General features: G+C 43.2%; 1 protein-coding gene across 1 annotated transcript in view; it reads left to right on the forward strand.

The window, feature by feature from the left end:
* Window positions 1–25,172, forward strand: part of COL22A1 (collagen type XXII alpha 1 chain) — a 215,430-nt gene that overhangs the window by 29,248 nt on the left and 161,010 nt on the right. Inside the window, exon 3 of the mRNA XM_050892264.1 lies at window positions 15,927–16,001. Within this exon, the coding sequence (XP_050748221.1) occupies window positions 15,927–16,001 (75 nt within the window). The remainder of the gene's footprint in view (window positions 1–15,926; window positions 16,002–25,172) is intronic.

Here is a 25,172-nt window from a genome sequence, read left to right on the forward strand (position 1 = left end):
AAAAACCAATTTAGATAAGTTTTTGGTGATAGGGTTTGGAAAAAAGCTTTGAAGTTATTAAAATGTCTTATTTTGATCTTTTTTTTGGAAAGTGAAGAAGTTCTGTTTTCAGTTCAAAATGTCAATTACTTAATATATTTTAAAAAATCAATGCAAACCATATTCCCCTTCAGACAGTCAGCATGCTTGGCTCTCTAGAGAGGAACCATGGGGACAGGTACAATCGCTCCGAGTTCGCAGGTCCTCTGGAGGCACCGATTCTCTCATGCTGTGCTGTACCTTTCATGGCTGTGTAGCTGAAACTTTTACAGCATTAACTCACCCTGGCATATCTGTGTGGAGGCTTGGGTTGTATTGCTGCCAGCCTAACAGAAGAATAGCACAATTTGATTCCAAATACATGAATAAGACGGCACAGGTGTATTGCACAGTGTGGCAGTCCTGTATTATGGCACAGGGCTTGATAAATGGGAGCTTTTCTGGCACAGACAGGCTCTTAGTGGGGAATGAAGACCGCAGTGTCCAGAAGTGGCAGGGCTGTAGCTGCTGATTGATACTCGCGTGCTTTCTGTCTCTTGAATTGTTTCCTTTTTGTACTCTGGGTTGATTCTCTCCCTCTCCCCTTCTTGCAGAGATGTCTTGTCCAAAGCGTCATTTCAGACCTCGTTTTTCTCCTTAAAAATGAGTGAATGACATTTTTGAGTGGGGAAAACTCTGTAGGGGGGGAAGGAAGAGGAAGAATGCCTTTGAACTATGTGTACCCGCTTGAGGAACAGAGCTCAGGTTGTGCCTGCTTTGATTTATAGCCCCCAAATGCTTGCTTTCCAGGCTCCAGTTGTAACATCCTTTGTGTAGCGGAGAGAGGAGGGGGCAGATGCCCTCAAAAGCACTTCCCACTTAGTTGGTTTTCTTTCAGCTGCTTTTAGGCTTCAGAGGAGAAATTCCTGCAAGTGCCCATGGGAGTGAAGTGCCCAGATCTCATGCAAACCTCCTTAGAAAGTATGGGCCTGGTGGCATGTATGGGAACTGGCAGGTAGACAAGGCTCTTTGGATAAAATTAATATTGGACTGAAGTTATCTTTCAGAATGTAAGTCAGAAGTGAACCCAATGCTTTCAGCCTGGCTTTTTTTTAAGTGTGTTTGAGAGCTATAAAACCCAGATAGTCCCTTAAAGGTCTTTAAATCTGTAAAGATGACAAACGTCGATGTCAATGACCCTTTTAAACTCTTTGCATGTAAGGAAGCAGGCACTGGGCTTGATTGTGCCATCCTTTAGTCATTTTGAATAATGCTTTTTTTCCAGCTGGACTCTGTAGCATACTGGAAGGCAGAACCAAAGGGTATACATACTGAGCTCTGAAAGCCAACAGCTTGTGGTGGTACCCAGTCTGGGACAAGCCCTTGTTCTCCCATGATCAATCACTTCATCCCTACGCTATTTCCATTGCAGTCCCCAAGGTTTATCCCTGTGAAGATTATCAGAGGGGATGGTTTGCTCTTAAAGGATCTCCTCTGAAGAGCTCTACCGCCCAGCAAGCATCATATTGGTTTCTCTAGTTGGTGATGGGGCCTTGCACGTGCCTGCCACTACCTTTTGCCTCTGCGTGGCCAGTTCAGCATCTTGCTCATGAAAGGTCGAATTCAGGTAGTGGAAGGATGTGGACTGCAACTAGGCAAACTGCTGAGTTTGCTAGGGTGCATCCAGGCCCTTCTGCCAGGATGTTAGTTTGTCCTGGCTTTTTCTAAGAGAAAACTAAAAAGTCACTTATTTATCTTAAAATCCCCTCTATTTTGCAAAGGTGATGTTACAATTCTTTACAAAACAAAAACAAACTCTTAACCAGAGTCAAGCCTTATATTTATATGGAAATTTCCTTGCTTTGCTCTTGTGATATAATTATACTGCTGCTGGTTCGAGTTCCAAAGCCACTGTTATAGTAGCCCCCAAAAATACCCACGTGGAAGATGATACTGTTCAATTTGCAGTTGTATAATTACACCAGAACAGTAATGCCAGTCAGAGTCCCTCTTAAACATGTCCTTGAGCTATATTTCTCTCTTGAAAGTTATTTGAGTACAACTAGTGTATATTTATTGATCAGCTGAAAAGGCACTAGCTTTGAACCAAGTTGCTTCTAATTAATTCACTTTTGGAACTACTCTGAAGTAACAGAATGCCATACCTGGATTTCTTATTATTATTCTGGTGAAGCCATTGTTTTCACAGCAATTTAACAAATAAAATAACATTTTCAGTCTTCTCAGGTTTTGCTTTTTTTAAAATCAATTATAAACCCTAACTTGGCACCTCACCATTTTGACAGCGCACAGATTAGGAAACTAAACTCTTGTCACTGTGCTGTGGCACATGAGAGGGTAATGGACAGACTGGCTTGTACCTCCATCCCGCAGTGGGAACTGATGGCTTCGGCAGATCTGTAGCTGTACCGCTCCATTGGGCTCATTTGGGGAATATGCCTTTCATGAATGCCGAGTGCAAGTGAGATTGATGGGGTTTTATAGCAGAAATATTGTAATGTTCCTATTCAGTGAGAGCCAACCTACCGAAGCTTCGCACTGAGTTTATTTTTAATCTCAGTTGTTTCAATTACAGGACTAAGACAGAATTTCTACTTTAAAAACCAAATGAAACAAAACCACCTTCTCTCCTGTGTCAACAGCATTTTACAACATTTGGGTCCATTCTAAAACCAGCCATTGCTATGAGAGATTTAGCATTTTTTTGCTACTGTTGCTACCATCTCCCTGTTGTGAAATTTGCTGCTGGCAAAATTTTGCTTCCATATTACTTGTTTATTAGCAAGGGACAAAAGATAAGAGAGATCCGCTTCTGTTAGTGGAGATGCTTCTCCTCCTATTTCTACAATCAACACTTGCATGCGTAGTATTGATCCTTGTAAGTTTTTAAAGCCTAGATATTTCAGCTCAGCTATTCTTACGGACCATAGAAGTCTCATTTGTTCATTACATTGATGGATACTGGAATTGATCCATACCCAATGGTGCAAAATCCAGGAAGAGAAAAGCCTTATTTTATAAAACTTTATGAGTGAGAAGGGGAGAGAGAACAATGGGATTTTTGGATGCTTGGCAGTTCTGCAGCCGTGACATGGTCAGCAGATTAGACAGTCTCCCTGGAGTGCTTTCTGTTGCCATCCACAGACTATTCATCCTCATTTATATCCCTATAGAAGCACTATGTGCTGATCTCTTCTTTCTGCTCTTTTGGGATCCTTACTTTGGTAGGTGGTGTAACTTTGTCTCCCCACAGCCAGGTGAGTAGTACCTTTAATCCTTCTTCCTCTGGGACACAGGGGCAAGCAGGAAACTTTCTCAGCCTTGCAGCACCCTGCTCTCTCCAGCCTGTGAAGTACAGGCAGCAAACACAGCTAAAATTGTCCCAAGGGGCCCAGTAGCTGGGTCAGGAGTGACATGGTCCATCTGTGCCCATAGAGCAGCCACTGGGGAAGGACTTGTTGCTGTGGCTGCTGGCTCCTGGAGGATGTGCTCCAGCTTAACTCCATACTGTCATTCTGTTGAATATTTTATAGGTCATCAGCATGAAGACATTTTCATGGCAATTTATCTACTAAGGCAATGATCGGCCACTCAGGAGAAACCCTGCAGTTCACTGGGATCAAGCACACTTTGCACGGTGAAGCTTCACCTCTTTCCCAAGATGGGAGAACCAGAGAGAAAGGGGTGGACTCGTGCCCCAAGAGTAGCAATCAGCTCACAGCCTGGGTGGAAAGCGCTGCAGCTGCTAATTGCTTTCCTCAAAACCTTGTCCTGTTTGCCGACAAGCTCCTTGGCACACAGTCTGTGTATTTGTTTAGGGGCAGACACAAGCAAATTAGCTTGGAAGTGCCAAGGCCTGATGCTATATTCATAGTTCCCATAGTGCCATTTATTCCCTGTGGGAGCATGTGCAAATTAATTCTGTATGCTGCTCACTTAAATGGTGCTAATTACATCAGTCCTCTTGACAATATATGTCTGCTGTCAGCTGTCCAACGAGTTTCTTGCGTTTGTGTGGGTGCGTTAGAGAAGGAGAGGCTATCAGTGAATCCTGCAGTGTAGGTATCTCTTGGAAAGGTGAGTCCTCACCAAGATTCAGGAGCTTCTCTAGGAAATTTTAAAGGACATCTGAAGATGGGTTACAGGTTAGAGTATGGGATCAACCTGGAGACAGGGCTGTTGGGCTGTTCAGCATTCCCTAGTGTTGGTGGGGTTGTGTAGTTGTCACTTTATGTGTGATGTTGGGGTGTGAGTACCTGTAGTAGGATGGTCCTTTTTGGAATCAAGATCCAGAGCACGGGACAGACAGAAATGAGAAATAAAAAAGGCAGTGGATTGTGACAAAAGGAGAAGAGAGAGAAGCTTGGATCCAGGGTGAGAAGGTGGCATAGATGCATAGCACAGCCTGCCACATTGTGGGGAAAACAATATTTTTCACATTTATGTAAAGAGTTCCAGTGTGAGGCAGGACTGGAAGCAAAGTGTAGGAAAATAATTTAACGATTTTTTTTCTTTTTCCACCTTCAAAAGGACTACAAGTGTTTTGCAAATGCCAGAACTCCCTGCATTTCCCCTGTCCCTACTTAAATAGGATACAACATTTCTTGGCTGTGCACTCAGCCCCTTTCCCACTTCCTTGTTTGAACTGAATGCATTTAAAAATTGGTCACCTGTGACCATAAAATGAATTTAGCATTTTTGCCCAAGAGGCTCCTTTTGATCTTTATTACAGAGCTCTTTCTTAGCAAAGGATGATATTTACAGGCTGTATTTAAACTAGTAACCATAAATGTGGCCAGAAGCATTCCTGGGCAATGTAATGCACTCATCTGCACCGGTGTCTGGCACATTTTGGCCCAGGCAAGCTAACACTCTGTTGGAACATTTCTAGGGCCCAGATGGGTACTTATAACATGCCAGGGAGTGTTCATGATCAGCAGCTGCCTTGTTTTGGAGGCTAAGACCATTTGCTAGCATAGACGTGGGCTTGAACATGCCTTGGCCTCAGTGCCCAGGAATGCACCCAACCATGCTTGTTTTAATTGGATGGATGTAACTGTGGTGCCTTTGATAGATGTCTAACTTAGGAACCGTGTATCCTTAGGTTCCCTCTGTCACCAATAGGAAGAGAGTAGCTTTTTCAGGGCTAAATCAGGGCATCTAAATTGGGTTTCTGCTCTGAATTGCCCTCTGAAGGAGCCTTGCTTCTCCTTTCCTGTAGAAGGAGCCAAAGAAGAGTGTCCTCTTGCCTGGGACCTTAAACATATGTTGCATGAATGCTTTCTGGGGTATAATACCTAGTAGTATTTTTGCTTGCCCTCTGGAATATAACATCTACTGAACAGCGCCAGGCACTGAATGTGTGGTTACTCAAAGAACCACATTTTCTGGCTGCTGTGCTGATAAAGGGGGAGGGAGCCCTGCAAATGCAGATACCTACGCTCCCACTGCAGTCACTTGGGACCTACTCAGCATCCAGGGGAGTCTGAAGAGCAATTCAGCTGGGTGTTGGTGCATTTTTAGAATAACTTTTTAGTGGAAAAATGTGACAGCCTTGCGATATTATGAGGAATAGGGTGGACCATAGCTGTGTTTGCTCAGTCTATAAGCTGTGTTGTGGAAAGGGTTTGTTACTCCCTTTCCATTTCATTGTGAGCATGTATGAGGCCCATCACTGTGGTGACAGAGTGCCTTGGTGTGCAAATACGGAAACCTCATTCAGAATCAAAGTAGGCATTATTTGAAGGCAAAAAGGCGGAATCCACCTTGGCTGCAGCGGCTATGAATGGGTGATTTTCCTGGCACTGATAGATTTTAAACTTCACAGTGTGAAGATACAGTGTGATTTCAGAAGGGAAGTGAGAATTGCATAAGGCATTAAACTGCAAGGTGGAATCATATAATTGCTGTTATGCTCTGTTTTACCTACACCTTGCTACAAATTGTAATGTTAGCATAGAAGCAATTGCAGTATCATTACACTGTCACTGCCGCCACTGTAGTTGAAAAATATGCCATTTTTTTTTCCTTATGAATTTGTTTCCAAGGGTGGGTGGCACTTTAAGGATCGGTTCATTTGCTGGGAAAGAACATCTGACAATGAACATTTGCAAAAAGTATTTAGTGAATATGAGCAGAGCGTGGAGGTATTCTTTTAAAAGAAGAAGTATTTTTAAAAGAGTGGGGAAAAAAAAAACCTTAAATGTTGAGGCTTCATAATGGTCCATGTACAATGTTTTATAAAAGAAAAAAAAGTACAAATAAAGGTAGTGCTATATATAGGAATCACTTTCGTCATCAACTGACTGCAGGGAGTTACGTGTGCTGGAGGAACTGCTGTACAGCGAACTGTCTAAGTAATTGAAGAGCAGAGCTAATGGGGTCTGAGAAAGCTCCTCTGAGAAACTACTTTCATGAAGTCTGCTTAACTTTAAGAAAAATTTTCTCACCAGGCCCTTCCCCTTTACGTGTAGGCTTCAATGGGAAAATTTGTTTCAATGTAGAAAAAATTTCCGATATTAACTGCAGAAAAAATGAAGCTTGCTCTATGCAGGTACCCCCCCACCCCCAAATCCCCCAGATCTCTCTTTCTTGCAAGGTTATTATTGTTTAGCTCTGAAAAGCACACAAGATTCAGAGTTCATCTTTGGACAGTGGCTAAAGAATAGTTATTCCTTGCAAACATTTTGAAGTCTGGTCTAAAGTTTTGGGAGACAGCTTTTAATGAGGCCTGCATTTGCCAGACTATTTCCTTATCCATGGATAGAATTTGTGGTGGGCTAAAGATTGCTGTCACGGGATGAGACAACTCAAATATCTAGATTAGGAATATCATGCTTTTTGATAGAAAGTGGAGACTTTCTATTGTGGGAATGGAATAATGATGGAGATGCAGAAAGTAGCTGAATCTTTAGCAATGCACTGGGTGCTGCTGATATTCTGGAATCCTGAAATTCTCCGTTTGAAAAAAAAAGACCAACGTGGTAATAAATAATGTTTGCTTTAACCTTCTTGTGTTTCTATTCTCACCTCTCTACTTTATTCTTGTGTAACTTGACAGCTACACGTGTTCAGCATTCATTACACACAAGTCCCTGGAGGAGCCCTTGGCAGCTGAGGGCTTACTTATTCTTGAAAGAATAAAAATGAAAATGAAGAAACTGTTTCAGCAGAGTCCTAAGGACAAAAGGATGGAGCGCTGGCAACTGGGGTTTGTGTTTAGCACTTCACAGGGAAGGTTTCTCAATAGAAAGCCCTAAGGGGCAGCAGGATGACACCGTTCCTGGCCAGGGATTGCTATAACAGACACGATGCCATGACTTTAACCAAACTTTCCAAGTGAGGGAGTTGTCTTCAAAATGGTGTTTTAGGAAACAGCTACTCAGATTGGACTCATGGAGAAGGCAGTTCTTCCAATAATTATGCTCTTTGTACAGTACAAATAGAAATGGAGATTCATAAACTTGTGGGGTGAGGGGGGAACACCACGGTCTGTCAGTGTGAGCTCCTGCAACACTGCAGGCTGTGCAGTTCCCCCACGTGTTACCTGCTCGTTGGGTCTGGCTGAGTTACTGCTCAGCCCCGAGGCAGACGTACACACAGGCTGGATCTGGGGTTCTCAGCGGAGGGAGAGCCTCATGTCCTCCTCATATAAGCCAGTCCAGAGGTGGAAGAAGGAAATATCAGAAAGGAAGAAGTGCCTTATGGTTTCAATCTGTATTGCTTTGGTTTCAAGGGAGAGTTTGGCAGATTTAATAGCCCACTACAGTGCAAAATCATTTCTCTGTTTGTATGTTTATAGACCCTAAATGAATCTTTGTGTGTCAAACTAGCCCTTTTCCCTTTGCCTTTCCCTTTCCTTTTCCTCTTTTTCGTTTCCTCTCTCTCTCTTTAATTTTTCTTTTCTTCCTTCCTTTCCTTCCTTCCTTCTTTCCTTCCTTCCTTCTCCTTCCTCTCCTTCCTTCCTTCCCTCCTTCCTTCCTTCCCTCCCTCCCTCCCTCTCTCTCTCACCCCCCCCCCCTCTTCTCTCTGCTTTTTTCTCGATCTCTTTTGCTTTTCCCTTTTTTCTATCCCTTTTCCTTGGCTTTCTTTTGAAATGGCTCGGAGGCAGAGAGACTTAAACTATCAGATCATTCACGTTGTTCTTTTCCAAACTCGTAACCCTATTATTACAGTTTCACAACAACACGTTATTAATGTTAATTTAATGCTAGTGAAAGTTCCCGAGCTGACATGCTCTTCTGACGTGTCTCTTACAGTGCATATACTCTGTAAGACGTACTGTCTCTTTTAATTTTAAAATATTTGACAGCTTCAGGATTTTTTCATGGGAATGTTCTAAAGGATGATATCTAAAAGTGAGGCTTAAATCACTCATTATCATCAAACAGATCTCAGTATGATTTGCTTACAGAAAAGGGTGTTATCTGCAGTTAGATCACTTTCAGAAAACTACGTTGTGCTTCCTTGAACAAGAAGCTCATACAAACCAAGTCAGCTTGTTCAGTGCTGAGCAGGATTCAGAGGAGGATTTCACGGTCATACGAAGCAGGACAGAGCGCCCATATCCTTCAGGTTCTTAAGCGTATTTATGATGGGAATTGCCTCACTTAACTTTACCTGCTTTGAAGTAAAGCATCTATTGCAAAAGAGATACTCAAGTTCTGTCAATTTTCAGTGCAGAGCGAGAGTGGTGCATCCCATCCTAAAACTGGTGTTCAAGACAGCTGTAGAGGATGCTAAGATAGCTCAGATTAGATAAGAGTGTCTCAGTGCCCAACGTATCACACCAATTCTTGGTGTGTTCCCTCTGAAATGAAGCATTGCAAAGATCCCAGTCTGACTATGACTAAGGGCATCTCCTGAAGTGTATCCTTGCTGGAGAAACTAAGCCCTTTGGGGTAATTTTAAGTGCTTCTGTCTATGTTTTTGTCCAAATCACCACTCAGAAGAGTTTATTTCTCTTTTTTGACTGTAAAGGAAATCTAGGGAGAGTAGTCTTTCTATGCAAAAGCTAAACTTTGTGAATGCCGGTGCTAAGTATCTGCTTTCATCAAAACCAATAATACTCAACCAGGCACACAGTCACTATAAGATGTGTGAGCATCTTTTGAAAGTATTCAGGATACATTTTCCATAAGCAAATGTCCCCCGTGCTTGGAAAAGATTGAATGCCTCTTTGAAAGATACACAGTATCTATTTCTCTTGGAGATTCAATGGTCACTACGACTACAATACTTTTTCCCAATGTTTTCTGTTGTTACTCATTTGTACTTAAGCAGCTCCCACAGCAGACATCTTATCAAATGCCCTTCTGTTCCAGAGGACCTTGTAGATTGGACCAAGGGAGGACAGGGATCAGGGTGGAAAAACAGAGTCCTGGATGTGAAAACACTCATCTCCTGTCAGTTCTATGTGCCTGTGGTTATCTGTAAAGACCACCCCAGGAGTGGGGCAGGTATTGTCCTTGAGTCAGCACCAACACTTGTGTGAGGTTGAACTGGATTCTCTCTTTTCTCGCTGATGTGGGATCTGCAAACAGTTCTGACCAATTTGGAGATCTGTGAAAAAAAGTGAATAAGGAAGCTACAAGAATCAAATGGTTATTTTACATTGAGTAAGTCATCTGCTGAGGAGTCTACAGAGGAAGGAAATGAGGTTTCAGGTGACAGCCCTGGATGGACCTTCTGGTTGTAAGAAGCAAGTGACTGTAGGAGAAATTCACCAGCCATCCTAATAAAACATACAGTTGCCTTTGGCAAGTTTGGACTACTAGAGCATAACAATAGTAAAAGAGAGGAAAGATACCTGGGAATCATAGAATCATAGAATGGTTTGGGTTGGAAGGGACATTTAAAGGTCATCTAGTCCAACCCCCCCTCTGCAATGAGCAGGGACAACTTCAACTGGATCAGGTTGCTCAGAGCCCCATCCAACCTGACCTTGAATGTTTCCAGGGATGGGGCATCTACCACCTCTCTGGGCAACCTGTTCCAGGGTTTCATCACCCTCATTGTAAAAAATTTCTTCCTTATACCTAGGCTAAATCTACCCTCTTTTAGTTCAAAACCATTACCCCTTGTCCTATCACAACAGGCCCTACTAAAAAGTTTGTCCTCATCTTTCTTGTAAGCCCCCTTTAAGTACTGAAAGGCTGCAATAAGTTTCCCTGGAGCCTTCTCTTCTCCAGGCTAAACAACCCCAACTCTCTCAGCCTTTCTTCATAGGAGACGTGTATATTGGGTTTGCGTGGCAAGGTTTTAGTAGCAGGGGGGCTACAGGGGTGGCTTCTGTGAGAAGCTGCTAGAAGCTTCCCCTATGTCCGATAAAGTTAATGCCAGCAGGTTCAAAGACGGACCCGCCGCTGGCCAAGGCCAAGCCCATCAGTAACAGTGGTAGCGCCTCTGGGATAACAGATTTAAGAAAGGGAAAAGAAGTTACAGGGGAGTAGCAGTTGCAGCCAGAGAGAGAGGAGTGAGAAGATGTGAGAGAAACAACTCCGCAGACACCAAGGTCAGGGAAGAAGGAGGGGGAGGAGGTGTCCAGGCGCCGGAGCAGAGAGTTCCCCTGCAGCCCGTGGGGAAGACTATGGTGAGGCAGGCTATCCCCTGCAGCCCATGGAGGTCCACGGTGGAGCAGATATCCACCTGCAGCCCGTGAAGGACCCCACGCCAGGAGCAGGTGGATGCCTGAAGGAGGCTGTGACCCTGTGGGAAGCCTGCGCTGGAGCAGGCTCCTGGCAGGAACTGTGGACCGGCCATGGGGAGAGGAGCCCACGCTGGAGCAGGTTTGCTGGCAGGACTTGTGACCCCACGGGGGACCCACGCTGGAGCAGTCTGTTCCTGAAGGACTGCACCCTGTGGATGGGACCCATGCTGGAGCAGTTCTTGAAGAACTGTAGCCCATGGGAAGGACTCACGTTGGAGAAGTTCGTGGAGGACTGTCTCCCGTGGGAAGGGACCCCACGCTGGAGCAGGGGAAGAGTGTGAGGAGTCCTCCCCCTGAGGAGGAAGGAGCGGCAGAGACAACGTGTGATGAACTGACCCAAACCCCCATTCCCCGTCCCCCTGCACCACTCGGGGGGAGGAGGTAGAGAAATCGGGAGTCAAGTTAAGCCTGGGAAGAAGGGAGGGGTGGGGGAAAGGTGTTTTAAGATTTGGTTTTATTTCTCATTATCCTGCTCTGATTTGACTAGCAATAAATTAAACTGATTTTTCCCCAAGTCGAGTCTGTTTTGCCCATGATGGTAATTGCTGAGTGATCTCCCTGTCCTTATCTCGACCCACGAGCCTTTCATTTTATTTTTTCTCCCCTGTCCAGTTGAGGAGGGGGAGTGATAGAGCAGCTTGGTGGACACCTGGCATCCAGCCAGGGTCGACCCACCACAAGGTGTTCCAGCCCTCTGATCATTTTTGTGGCCCTCCTCTGGACCCACTCCAACAGGTCCATGTCTCTCCTGTGCTGAGGACTCCAGAGCTGGATGCAGTACTCCAGGTGGGGGTCTCATGAGAGTGGAGTAGAGGGGCAGAATCACCTCCCTTGACCGGCTGGCCACGCTTCTTTTGATGCAGCCCAGGATACAGTTGGCTTTCTGGGCTGTGAGCGCACATTGCCAGCTCATGTCTAGGTTTTCATCCACCAGTACCCCCAAGTCCTTCTCGGCAGGGCTGCTCTCAATCCCTTCATCCCCCAGCCTGTATTGATACCGGGGATTGCCCTAACCCAGATGCCCAACCTTGCACTTGACCTTGTTGAACCTCATGAGGTTCACATGGGCCCACTTCTTGAGCTTGTCCAGGTCCCTCTGGATGGCATCCTGTCCCTCAGGTGTGTCAACTGCACCACTCAGCCTGGTGTCGTCTGCAAACTTATATGCATATAGCTTCCTAGTACAACACTAATTATGGGACTTTGAAATGATGATAATGTATCGCTATTAAAAAATGAAAAATTATTCATATGTATAGCTATAGACCAGTTTGCCTGATCTCACTCACAAAAAAATAATAATTGACGTCAAAGCCAGTGAATAAAGTATTACAGAATGGGAATTATTATGTATCCCTATTCAAGGATTATAATTTTATGAGAAAGAGGTCATCTCTAACAAAACTAATTTCTTTCTGTGAAGAGTTACAGTTTGGTTGATATGGTAACTACCTAGATATAATACATTTGTTCTTAGGCATTGTTATTGCGTATTGAATGACATTTGCATTAAAAAGTAACACTCTACAGTAGATTAAGAGCTGACTGATCTCATGTAGCAGGTGTCAGTGGAAAGGCATCATTTCTAGTGCAACTGTAAAAGGGATATATAGCAGTTTTGGTGCTATTAAAAATTTCCATGGACCACATGGACATAAATGCAAAATCTTTGCCTATAAAATTTGTGGATAAAGCAAAGGGTTGACAGAATATTACATAAAGTTGAGGACAAGGAAGTAGGTTTAAACAATATGTATTTAAAAGCAACTACAAGCTCATATAGATTTGAATGAACTGGCCAGAGAGGACGTAACAAGGACCAGTGGCTGAAAGCTCAGGTCAGTCAGTTGTATCTTCTCTTTTGCAAATCTGCAAATGTTTACAAATTAGTAGAGATGTAGCTGCAGTGTAGATCTTATTACTCCTTCTGCCATTTGCGGTGGATGCTCATTGCTGCAAATCCTCCAAGCACCAGGAGTGTTTGCTCAAAGTTTGGCCTGGCAGTAGCAGAAAGATTAGGCATAAACACTCTTCTTTGATGTTACAACGTTCACCTGTATCAGGGATCTCATATAAAGGCTCCACAGGAGAGAAACAGCTTTTGTGTTTCCTTTCCTATCAATGCAACCCCGGGTGTAACAACGAGACCTTATCGCTGGTTGGGACCGCTGTCAGTCTGGCACACTGCTCACTGGACACAAGTGGCCGTGCTGCTAACTTGGATGGTAAAGCACTAACCTCTTTTGTGCCTCTGTGAATTATTCTGTAGCTGGAAAGTGAGCATTGCAATCATTTTCTTTCCCTTGTGGACTATTCATGTTTGTGCTGTAGATGCAGACAGGAAGGGAGAGGCCAAAAGGAGCACAGGACATTTGTAAAATGAAGGCCAAAGTGAGGCCAGAGTTCCTTAAGAGGTAATAAGAGAATTAAAGGGCAGAGCTGGAAGAAGAGAATAATATTATTGACATTGGCATTTCTACTTTTTGTGGCAAGACAGTTCTGCACCAAGGCCAAGCGCATCAGTTTGCTGTATAGTCCTGGTTCCAAAATAGGAGCTAAAACCAGCAGATTTCGCTAACTCATACTTCCCTGCTAGGAAGCCATGGTTCTTTCTAATTGGACCTGGTGGAGGTTGTGTGATGACATTAAAGATTGGAGTGATAATTTATATATCTATAATTCAGACATTACCTCCCCGTTGCATGAAAAGGTACACTGCTGTGTCTGATATGTTTTATTCTTCCCTGTGTATCTCTCAGGAGTCCTGGGCAGCAGAGGTGAATGACATTTTTGTGATTTTATTCATGCCTTCCATTTGTTTACTCTTTATTTGGGGAAATTTTGCTCATTTTGATTTCTTATGTTCCTTATTTTCTGCACAGCCATACATCTTCCAGTTCTGAGACTGGGGCTCAGAAGTGCTGTTTACTGCACTGACTCAGCGCCTGTAACCAAAAAAGCATTTGTTGTTAGCAAAGTCAAAACTTAAAGGATCAGTATAACATCTGCACAGGGCTTCTGACACTTCTAAGCAAATCTTTTGTCAGTACAGCTTACTTTTGAATGGAAATAGAGGTGGCCTAACTTTGGCTCTTGCAAGTCTTAATGGTTTAAAATGTTTTCAACTTTTAAAGTTCACCTAGCAGAGGAGAGCTTCCCTATTGTGTTGGGAAGTTGTGCAGACCTCTGATGGAGGGGAAACTACGACACGGTTTCACATGTCTGATGTTATGACATAAGCGGGTTTGAGTGGAGTATCCTGGCCTTCAAACCAACAGGCACCAGGGAGCAAAAGAAACCTCTGGCTAAAATTTACACGAAGTGACCCTGTGCATCAATAAGTATTGGTTCCTGGTGTGGTGGAAAAAAAAAAGTGACGACTATGAATTGTGTCTATAGAAGCAGCAGCCCTAAAGCTGGTCCAAAGAAAATCTGAAATGCCCTGGGTAACACACACTTGCATGAGTAATCAGTCTCTGGCCTCCCCCACTGCTGCAGCAAAGGGGTGGCTGAAAGTGTTTGACTGCTTTGATTGCTGCGTTGGCTGTTGGGGCTTCTGGCAATGGCTTTTACAGTCCCCTTTCTTTCCACTGAGCTGAGAGTGCCTCACCTGCAGCTGATAATCTGGACCGTAAATTCATTAGCACAATAAAGGAGGAAAAATATCTGATTTCATTGCTAGGCTTAACCAAACATTGTGGAATATTGGATTTTTTACTGAGAGTCAGGAAGCAGGAGAAGAGATGTAGGGCCTGCTGGCAATGTCCTCAGAAAAGTCATTTTTATCTCATCATTTTGGATGTAGCTTCACAAACAAGTCAAGGTAGACCTGCTGTAGAAAGTCTTGAGAGAGCCCTGTGAGATTGTGCCCATTGGTAAGGGCATTGCCTGGGCTTGGGTCACCTTCAGCTCCTGGCTCCCCATCCCTTAGGGAGCAGTTGGCCCTTGCTGCTCCTCTACAAGCACAACAATTAATGATACTGAAGGAATAAAGTACTAAACACCAGGTGGAGATGATGCTAAATACCATATGCATCAAGATGAGTATTGCAACTGCAGAGCATATGTGTATTATCATGTGTGCAACTGGGCAAATGAAGGAATGGGACTTGGCTGTCCTTACCTGGTTGTTCTTTAAATCAGAGGAAGGACATAAACATGGGGCTGTGCAAGCGGTGAAAAGTCAGGGGTTCATTTTTATATTCTCATTAAACTGATTCCTTGAGCTATCTGTCCCCATTGTTTACAAACGTGCAATTACCTATTGATCTGGGAAAACAAAGCATAAATAAATGTTACGTCAAAGATATGGCAGGAGAGAGGTGGATAGGTAGACAGTTCTCTGCAGAAAAGCATTTACCTGCGATTGTGTTGACACTAATTGGGAGCACGAGAAATGGCTGACAAAGGCTGGGTATTTTCATTACTTTTTTGAAACCTGTGTGTAGTGGTGAATATTCTTCAAAATTTTAGTCATATTTAACTCGGCTTTCTGCTTGAACAAACTCAAGGAGCAGACATAAATAGGCATGGTCCTGGAGGAGTGTTAACAGGGGAATCACAGGTAATATAGTAAAATATAGGAGAGTGGGCTTCAGTGTTGTCTCTGACGCTGACCTGTGATGGGACCTTGGTGTGACTAAAGGCACTTCATCGTTCTGTGCTCTGGATTCCATTTCCTGTCTTAGCACCTTAGGTTTGAGGTTTTTCTGAGTAGGAGATATCCTTTCTGAAAAGTTTGGGCAGCACCCCAATGTCAGCTGGGCCTTCAGACCTTCCCTTCCAACCAATCTGAGAGTGGAATCATATTCTATATTTTCTTAAGTTTTTGTGACACTCCTGCAGATTTACAGACCGGCGAAGAAGAAAAACCCAGAGTGATGTCCTACCTGAGGGAAAGGCTCAGGTCATCTATTCTGTTTGGCTTCTTGGCTGGCCAGTCAGCAAAAAGTGGCTCAAAACCAGATGTAGTGTATTGGGTCTCTTGCCCAGCATGTGGTTAGGGGATAGAATAGAGGAAGGGTATTTAGGACAGGCAGAGACTGGGAACAGAATTATTGCTGTGGGACCATGTGCAAGTGTTGGACAAAACCCAGGAGATCGGCTTTTGTTAGTTCTATAGCTTCCAAAATGATGTGTTTACTTGTGATAATTTTGTACTGGTTCTTTGGTGTTTCAGATGTCCTGTGTCCAAATGTCCACGTGGAAGGAGATCGATTCAAACACACCAATGGAGGGACTGATGAGATTCCAGGTAAAGAGACACACTTTTCTGCTGTACATCTGGGAAATGAAATAGTGTAACTTTACGTTTCTAGTGTGTTGTTCTGATTCATTACACCTTTCCTAGTAGGCATGTTCTTAATCCAACACATATTCAGTGGTGGAGAAGTATATCAGAAAGTGCAGGGCTGGAAAAGAGTTATCTGTTGACATTCAACAGCAAATTAATTGTGAACTTTCTTTTGATAGGACAGCAAATTAAAAAGCCAATGGAGCTTAGTGTAATAGATAGAGGAAGGCAATAAGTCTTGGAGATGACTTTTTTTTTTTACTGCTCCAAGTTTGGTGAGTTTTAATGTCCATTTATTTGATCTGTGATTGTTGTGGGATGTCCAAGCACAATGGTAATTCCCACTGAAGAAATGCTTATATATGTGTATATAAGAAAAAAAAAAAAGAAAAGATAAAAAGTCCCAAGAAGAACCACCTTTTCTGAAATGCTGGTGAAAGATCACGAGGGAAGCCAGTCTGGTGATATCTCTGCTTTTCTGTGAGTTCTGATATATCTTTCCAGCCAGCTGAAGGACTTACTTAATCTGTCAGATATATGCGTGGGCTGTGCCTCTTTTCTAGCCCCCCAAGACTGTTCGAGCTTTTGGCAGAGACAACCTGCCCATCAAGGATGTACTGGGAATATCTGTGACTGACCCAAGAACATAAGTCACTGCAGTGGGAGGCCGGAGGCTCTTCTGCGACTTGATTATGAGTAGAAATGGCCAAGGTTTGACAGCTCTGCTACTCACTCAGAGTTTTTTCATTGGGGGATTTTCACTGCCTGCACAAAATGTCACTTCCAACTGTGCTGTCTGTGGGCAGCTTATTTTGGCTGCGGTCTCATTACATCTAGCCTGTGATAATGCCGGGTGGTAACATCTTTTCTGGTCGTTAGACCCAAACTCATAATCCCCAAACACTCATTTTCAACTGCTGTCTATTGCTAAGTTTTGCATTAACCTGTTCTGAAAGTCCTGTCACTGGGCTGTGCAAACAGTAGAGCTATTCAGCAAATAGCCCTACGGATTCAGAATGTACCTATTTGCCATGGAAGCTGCTGCTCAAAATGAGTAGGAGGATTGTGTCACTCCTCAGATGATCATCCTCTGTGTGATCCTTTCCAGAAGAATGGAGTTGTAAATGGCTGCCTATGTTTAGTTCATGTTTGTCTGAATTTTAATTGACGTGCTAATTAATAGACTCTGTGCTTTCATCTGACTTCAAAAATATATCTTCTGTTGAGCAGTGTAAAGGACAAGAAACCCACTTCAGGCCTGGTGCAAAAGTTTTGAGTAGAGTGAGGTGTAGATGCATATATGCACGTATATACATATACTTACGCTCTTCTGTAAAGTTTTTGACTTATTTTTCCTTTTCTCTTCAAATTCCACTTTCCTCCTAGAAAGCAGGTCAATATTCAGCATTTTAACTTAAAAGATTACTTTGCTGTCTTAGATCTGTAGACTAGTTCAGGTTGGAAGGGTCCTATGGAAATCATCTGGTCGAATCTCCTACTTAAAGCAGGGCCTACTTCGAAGTTAGGTCTACTTTGAAGTTAGAACAGGTGGTTCAGGGCCTCGTACAGTTGAGTTTTGAGTATCTCCAAAGATGGACATTCCACAGGTCCTCTGGGCAACTGTTCCAGTTTGGTCACTATCACACTGAATATTTTTTTTTCCCTAATATCTAAACAGAATTTCATTTATTGCAAAATGTCTGTTCCCCTGGTTAGACTGATAGCATAGGGCTGTCGTTTATTTGACCTGGGGAACCTCTGTTCACTGTAAAGTGTGAACGTTCACCGTGCCATGCAGTGACTTAATAACAGGATTGTTACGGTATTTAATTAAAGTGACGTCTCCGGCCCCTCTCCACCAATATGAGAGGATTTGTGGAAGGCTCCTGATTGCCTCTATATGGTGAGACAACAAAGATTTCTTTCTCTTCCTGTTCCTGGTGATTAGGAAAATGGATGCCTCTTCTCTGGAAAAAATTGAATGGATATTCTGGGTCTGCTAAGGACCATTGTGCTGCTGGAGATGGATCAGTATAGGACCAAAAATGCTGTTCCACTCCTTATGTACTCCTTACATACTCTATAGCATTTTCTGAAGACTCTGGGCCCCTGGGTCCAATTCCAACAGAAAATTATTGCCTTTTCCCAGCTAAAGTAACTGGAAAATTTCTGTTGGCTTAGTGTGCTTCCAAAAGGATGTGTTGTGCTGTTAGTTGTTGCTGAAAGGCTTTTGTATTCTGTCCCAAAGAGGACTGCACTTCAGTTTTGAGGAGCAGCCTGCCTCTTTCTCCCTCACCCTTGGGAGAGAGGTTCAGCTCTGGGATTTCTGTGGATTCACCAGTGACAGCACTGAGGGGGAGGCTGTTCCTCTGGTACCCAGGTCCTCATATGTTCAAGGATTTGAAGTTAACACCCGTGTCTTGTGCTCCGCTTGGAAACTCAATGACAACCAAAACTGATCCTTGCCCAGCAAGCTCCTAACACAGAACTTTATAGCTACATCTTGCACGTTTCTAGATGGATGCAAAGTGCAGCCCCATAGAGTGGAAGTTGCAGTCAATCTCATTTTTGGGACAGGGAAGACTGTATTAAAAGGCTTCTCAGATTAAACACCTCTTTGCTCCCTCAGACAGGGACAAGACATCAGAAGTGAAAGTAAGAGGGACAAAAGTCTTTCTGGGGATTTTTTTTCTTATATTTTTATTGGATGAAATGCACCAGCAGACGACACAGGCAATTGTTTCACACAGAACATCACCAATGCCAGCCCTTTCTTGTATACCCTACCTTGCACACACGTTATAGCATGACCTGCTACCTTTAAGTCTGTGTCTGCAGTTAAGTGAATGTGAATTGAGTCACTCTGGATTAGTAGAAGTAAAAAGAGAAGCTAAATCATAAAATGAGCTATAAAAGGACAAACTTTGGGAGATGAAGGGAACCAGTGGTATGACTGAGAGGTGGAAGATGTGTGGGATTTTGTTAAGTCAGAGGCTAAGAGTAGGGGTGAGGGTAGGGAGGATGGCTCCATACATAATTAAAAGAATAACTGCATCAAAAAACACATGATGAGCTGGAGGAGAGCCAACAGACTAAACTGATATTTTCCTTTTAAAAGACAGGTGGGTTTTTTTCTTTAGACAAACAAAACTAAGTAAATCTCATCTATCTGGACTTCAGCAAACATTTGTTTGAGTACTGGATTGAAAGTCACTGCTAAAGTGAAAAAGGGTAGCGATTAATAAATGTTGTAAAGTGAGCCAGAAACTGGCTAGGAGGGAGATAATGATGAATTTTCTAGGAAAAAGTCTAACAAGCCAGAAGGCAGACAGTGGTGGACCTCCTCAGGGTCCAGTTTTAGGTCTAACCTTCTCTGTGAGTTTCCACTGTATAGATTGGAATTGGAATATCCTTGAAGGAAGAACTGGTTGGCCTCAGAAACCTGGGAGTTTTTCTAACTGACTTGGGTCTATTAGTTTAAAAGGCCTGTTATGGTATGTATGGATCAATAACAGAACTTTGTGCTATAAACTCATACTCTGGAAACTGATGGTATCTTAGTCAGCAGATGTTTGTAAGTCACAGTGCTGCACAGCTGGGGAAAAAGGCAAAGGTCCTTGTTGGACAAGGTAAAGTAGGTCTTGTAGAGATAGGGAAGAATTCATGAGAGTGGACAGGGCTTTGGTTACAGCTTATCTAGAAAAGTGTGCTCAGACCTCCTTAGCTCAGGAAAGATGGATTCAGCCTCGAGGAGCTATTAGTGTGTTCAGGAGCCAGAGAGACTATTTTCAAACAGGAGATTAAAAAAATAGGTTTGGTTAATCTTGCAGTGTGCAGGTGGAAAGGGGAGATACTATTGCTTTCTGCAAATAGATCAGGGGAATAGCGGGAGGGAGATAAGGGAATCACTCAAGCTAAAGGACAAAGAGTATAGTAAGAAATGGGTATCAACTGTTTAAGAGATACATTCGAGACATTAGAAGAAGGTTTCAAACTGTCAGAGATATGAAGTACTGGAACAAGCGGTGAAGTAGTAGTAATGGAGACAAATAAACAACAATGGATAGTCATGAGTCCTCTCATAGCAGAGGATTGTACTCTATGACCCTCTGGTATCATAGCATTTAAATAAAAAATCACTAGCTGTAGCATTCAGTAAGGGCTGCCACAGTGAAATAGGGTTGCATGAGGTAAGATACATAGGCAGCTTTACTCTACTACTGATACAAATTTTGGCAGTGAAGTGAAGCAGCATCTGCTTAACAGTTCATAACACGTAAAATTAGAATATAAATGTTGCTGCATGCATTAGAAATCACAGAGGGAATTTTGAAAGAAAGCGAGAAATCTGGTTAGAATACCAGGATAAACACTGTTTCTCTTCCAGAAAGTCTGATATTTTAAAGCAATGCTTAATGATACTTTAAACAAAGTTCTTACAGCATCCTTGTGGGTACCACGGGTTTTTTTTTTTTCAAGTAGAGAAAAGAAGACAAAAGAGGGTTTAACTCGTCTGCCCTGAAGTATTCAAAATAAAACCCCAGTTGTAATACTTAATACCTCTTGTATTGCTGAATTGTCATTTTGGTTCCATCAGCATTTAGCAAAGGATCATGGCCTACTATTAATCACGACCAGGCAGAAAAACACAATGATAACATTTTGCACCCTGAAGATGTGCCCCTTGTGTATTTTTATGAACCGTTATATTGCATCAAAACAACACAGTTGAAAGTTATTGAAAATGAATTACACTTCTTGAGGTTTTAAAACTTCACATTTGAATTATTTGTTTTTTAAACTAGACCTGCAGGACATGGGATTTGGTTGCAGAAATGTGGATGATCCCTAGAATTAAAAACGGGCTGAGCTCTAGTCCTCAACATTATCCACCAGAGGAGATAATATTCCTCAACAGATACTGACTGCTGTTTTCAGAGGGAATCTGCCACAGAAGTAAAGGAAGACCTGCAATGATTTCCATAAGTGCTAAGAGAAATTAACTCCAGGGAGGATACTTCCAACCACTACATCACATTATACATCCCATACAAGCCACACTGGATGGTGTTAATGGGGCAAGGAGGGAACATAAAAGCCCTGACTCTAACTCCTAAGTAGTCACAAAGGCTATGTGTAGGAAGAACAGCAGAAATTGCATTATGGGTTGTACCACAGATTGACCTCAGCCTCTAACTTTCTTCCCCATCTCAGAAACCTCCATGCACAAATGAGCAAAATGCCAGCATATTTATGACCTCTGTGTTTTTCTATAGCTCTGTAAAGGATGTTTGGGCATTTTACGATAGAGGCACTGGTTGTAAAACTAGTACCCTATGATTATAGACTGCAGTGGCTGGGTTTAACTGTCAGCATGTCTCCAGTGTCCTGCGGTTTGCAGCACAGGGTTTGCATTCCAGAGATGCCGGTGACTCACTAGCTAATTACAATATCCCTGGGACTATTTATATTTGCCCACTAAAACACGTGGTAGCAGGAGGAAATTGGAGTGTCCAGGCTGTTGAACCTGCAGAACAAGCACGTTAGACCGATGTCTTCCCAGGGACAAAAGTGTTTTTGTGGTGCCTCTGTGATGGGCATTTTGCCCTCCCTTTGCACTTGGCAGTCCGTATTGTCCCTCTCATAGTCTCTTTGGGAAGCCCCTGAGAGGCAAGTGGGAAATCCATGAATAGCTGCAGAGATTTGTAACAGCTCGCTGTCTTCAGACAGTAGATGCACAGTCACGGTGGTCACCAGCAAAGACTGCACATACGCAGTGATGGTGAAGCTGGTTATTCGTGGACACCAGCTACTCTCCTCTTCATCCTCAGTGTGAAACCCGTGTAGGCAGGACTGGATGCAGTTATGACGTTTACAGGAGATGGGGCAGAAGAACGAAGCTTTGCTGTGACATGGCACAGGCACTTTGCTGTCATGTTTTTCAGTGACTCATCGTCACTAGGCAATGACAATGGGGATAGGGCGAAGGGCTTCTTATTTCCTCCTCCCGCCGCCACTTGTCCTAGGAAGTCCCCCATACAAAATTTCATAAAGAGTAATTATCACTGACTTGAGTGCTAATGTTCTCCATTCTCTAAGGATCTGGAGAGCTGAATTTGAAACGGGGTTCCTGAGACACATACATCTGGCTATAGCTGCTGTCTATCCATGGGAAGTAAATAGGGAAAATAGCAGCTGACCTGTACCTGTAGTCCCAGGAGTCATTTCGGTCTCCTGTGAGCTGGAGAAAATGGTTGGACTTGTGCTGTGGGGTGGATTTGTCCTCTGGGCTGGTAGGTGGGATATCTTTAGTGTAGGTGACCTTACGAGTCCCTTTTAGCTTTGCTTTCTAGGAGTCTATGTACTGTGCAACAGCTAATCTCAACATTATAGCCTAGATCATTGCACTTAAAAGATCTTTGAAGTCTTTCAGATGTTGCCAAATGATTCACCTGTGTTCAAGGACACTTTAATACCCAGTAACTCCAAGAAAACCAGGTCAAGCAGTCATCTGTGACTTTTAAGTGTAGCCACTGCTGCCCTACGGGCTAGCTCTAACCTGTGCATTAGATGTGCACCGTGGCAAACGCGGTGTCCAGATCCCCCAGTTATCCAGCATGGGGACCTGTGGTGGTTTCTTTTGGGCTTATGTACCAAGGAATTTCCTTTCTACAGAAACTAAAGGATTGGGAAGTGAAAGTGTACAGTCACCCCAACAAGGGGTAGGGTGCCACCAAAATGTGCATCTGGATTAGGAGCCTGGAAACACTCAAGCATCCTGCAGAGTACGCATGACCACACTGTCACCAACCGAGCTGGGTTGAGGAGTTCCTTGAATTAAAACCGCATGTTTTAAATTAATCTTTTTCCTATATGGTCAGAGATGTAGCTATTACCCAAAATCCTGCATCTCAGTGGACTTCTGGCACTGTGAATGACCTGTCCAGCGCTAGGCGTCAGATCTGTGTTGGAGCAGGTAGCCTGGCTGAGCTGCTCAATGACAGCATGAAACATGGAGAACGAATGCTGAAATTACTTTAGAGTCTGCTACTGCAGGAAGAAAACTGGTAACAGCTGAGCAGTCCCTCTGAAAGACTTTCCCTGGTCTGAATCCCAGCAGTGACAAATTTTGACCTCTGCATTCACATAAAAGACTTAACAAGGGTTAACCATGCACAAGAATGTGCACATGAAGTATTCAGATCTACCTGCATATTAAAAAAATAAAAATAATCTATCCCTAACAGCTTTTTTTTTTTTTTTAAACTAGTAGTATTTGCTTTCTCCCAGAAATTAAACAAGCCAGGATTTTTTCTTATTCCAGTGCATTTGAGGTTGATGAAAAGGAAAGCAATTAAATTTTTGACTATTCATAGCCCAAGAAGCAACCAGTCCTTTGGCTATAAAAAGACTAATAGCTTGGCTAACCATGAGGTACTTCCAGATATTTCTTGGTCCAAATATTTTAGATTAATTCTACTTCAGAAAGAGATTGCTGCAAAAGAGGGGCCTGGGGAAACCATGCCATAGATTCCTCATCAGTGCAAGCGTTATGGCCATTGTGCACACATGGTGGAAGAAGGTGCATATACAATTTTAATAAACTCCTCCTAACACTTGGAGTTAAATCAGTCTGTCTGATGTGAATGGTCCCTGATGACAGCTGTGGGCAGGTTTTGGTGTTCCTGTAGGGCTAATCTGTTCTGTAGTGATCATCTGGCATAAAGCAACCACCACAGTCTCTTAGAGAACAGTCCCTATCTGCTTTCATATGAGGCCTTGCTTGTAGCACCTAAAATTAACAGGAATATTTTTATTTTCATGAATAACATCTTGATGGGGCTTTCCTATAGCCCAGATGATAGCATTACAAGGAGAATCTAGCAGGTTATGTCTTAGTAAGGTTTTTTTCCTCAAATACTTTTTCTTACCCTAAAAATAATACTAGCCGCTTGTATGAGCAAGCAGTAAGAATTGTTGCTAATTATATTGAATTCATCAGTCCTGCCACTCTGCTCTCACAAACACGTATCTGCTGTCATTTTTCTCAGCTATATGCATAGAGTTCTCTTGGGTGCTTCCCAAAAAGTGTAGAGTCCTTCCTTCCCCACTGCTATCCCAAGTGATGAGTTTGCAGTTATGCCATTTTATGGCTTTCCAGAGGAACACAGAGCACCTTAGGGTCCGAGGAACTCAAAAGAGAACTTCAAAATAGAGGAACTAATTAAAATCAGAACCTAATACAAATAGTCCTGGTAAGTTCAGCTGGTGCAAGCCTATCTGGCGTACAAGGACATCAAAGGAATAATGAACCTCTGTTTAATCTTGTAAATCACTGGAGCAGGAAAGGAGCTGAAAGAGGGCCTGTGGCACTAAGCCAAATGTCCATCACTGAGAAAATGGAGAATGACTTCAACACAGAAAAACCTTCAGTAATGAGGCAAAGAGTTCAGTGTCAAAACCAGCTTTCAGTGTCGTTCAATATGCCACTTGCAACTGTCCGAAAACTGACGGGCAAACGGGTAAGAGCGGACTGATGTAAATAAACAGAACAATGCATCGAATAAAGTGGTGTGTTATTAACATGAGGTCAGGTGTTGAAAGGTGCTGCCTCAGAGACAGCCGCTGTAGACATGTATTTATTTCCTGTTTTTACAACAGGCTGGGGGTTGGGTTCAGCCCTTTCCACCAGGTGGGATGGCTATAACTGTGTATTCATTTATTTGCTTGTGGTTTTGACCTCTCTTTCTCTTTCTCTCATACTGTTTCTTTGGACTAGTTTTCTTACTGGTTTTATATCCCTTTTATCTTTCCTGAAGAGTTATCTTTCCTGTGTAAGGGTTCCAAGTGCTGTATCTGTCCCCTCTGTTTTTGACTGAAGCTTTAGGCTGATGTTTCTGAAACAGAGTGGCCTGTAGTTCAACCCGGTGGCCACCTCCTCACCTGCATCGCTGCCTCCTGATGCTTGTTTCTTTTTGAGGTGTAAGTGTGTGATATACCTCAAGCAATGCTCTTGCTTCTGATAATCCCAAATGTGGATTGGTGCTCAAACTGAGATCAAGCTCTTTTTGTGATCTGCATGGGACTCCTGTGATGCTGCTTTGCAGGCACCAAGAAAAAGTAGAAATTGCG

This window comes from Gymnogyps californianus, chromosome 2 (assembly GCF_018139145.2).
Source record: "Gymnogyps californianus isolate 813 chromosome 2, ASM1813914v2, whole genome shotgun sequence".
Taxonomy (NCBI): Eukaryota; Metazoa; Chordata; class Aves; order Accipitriformes; family Cathartidae; genus Gymnogyps; species Gymnogyps californianus.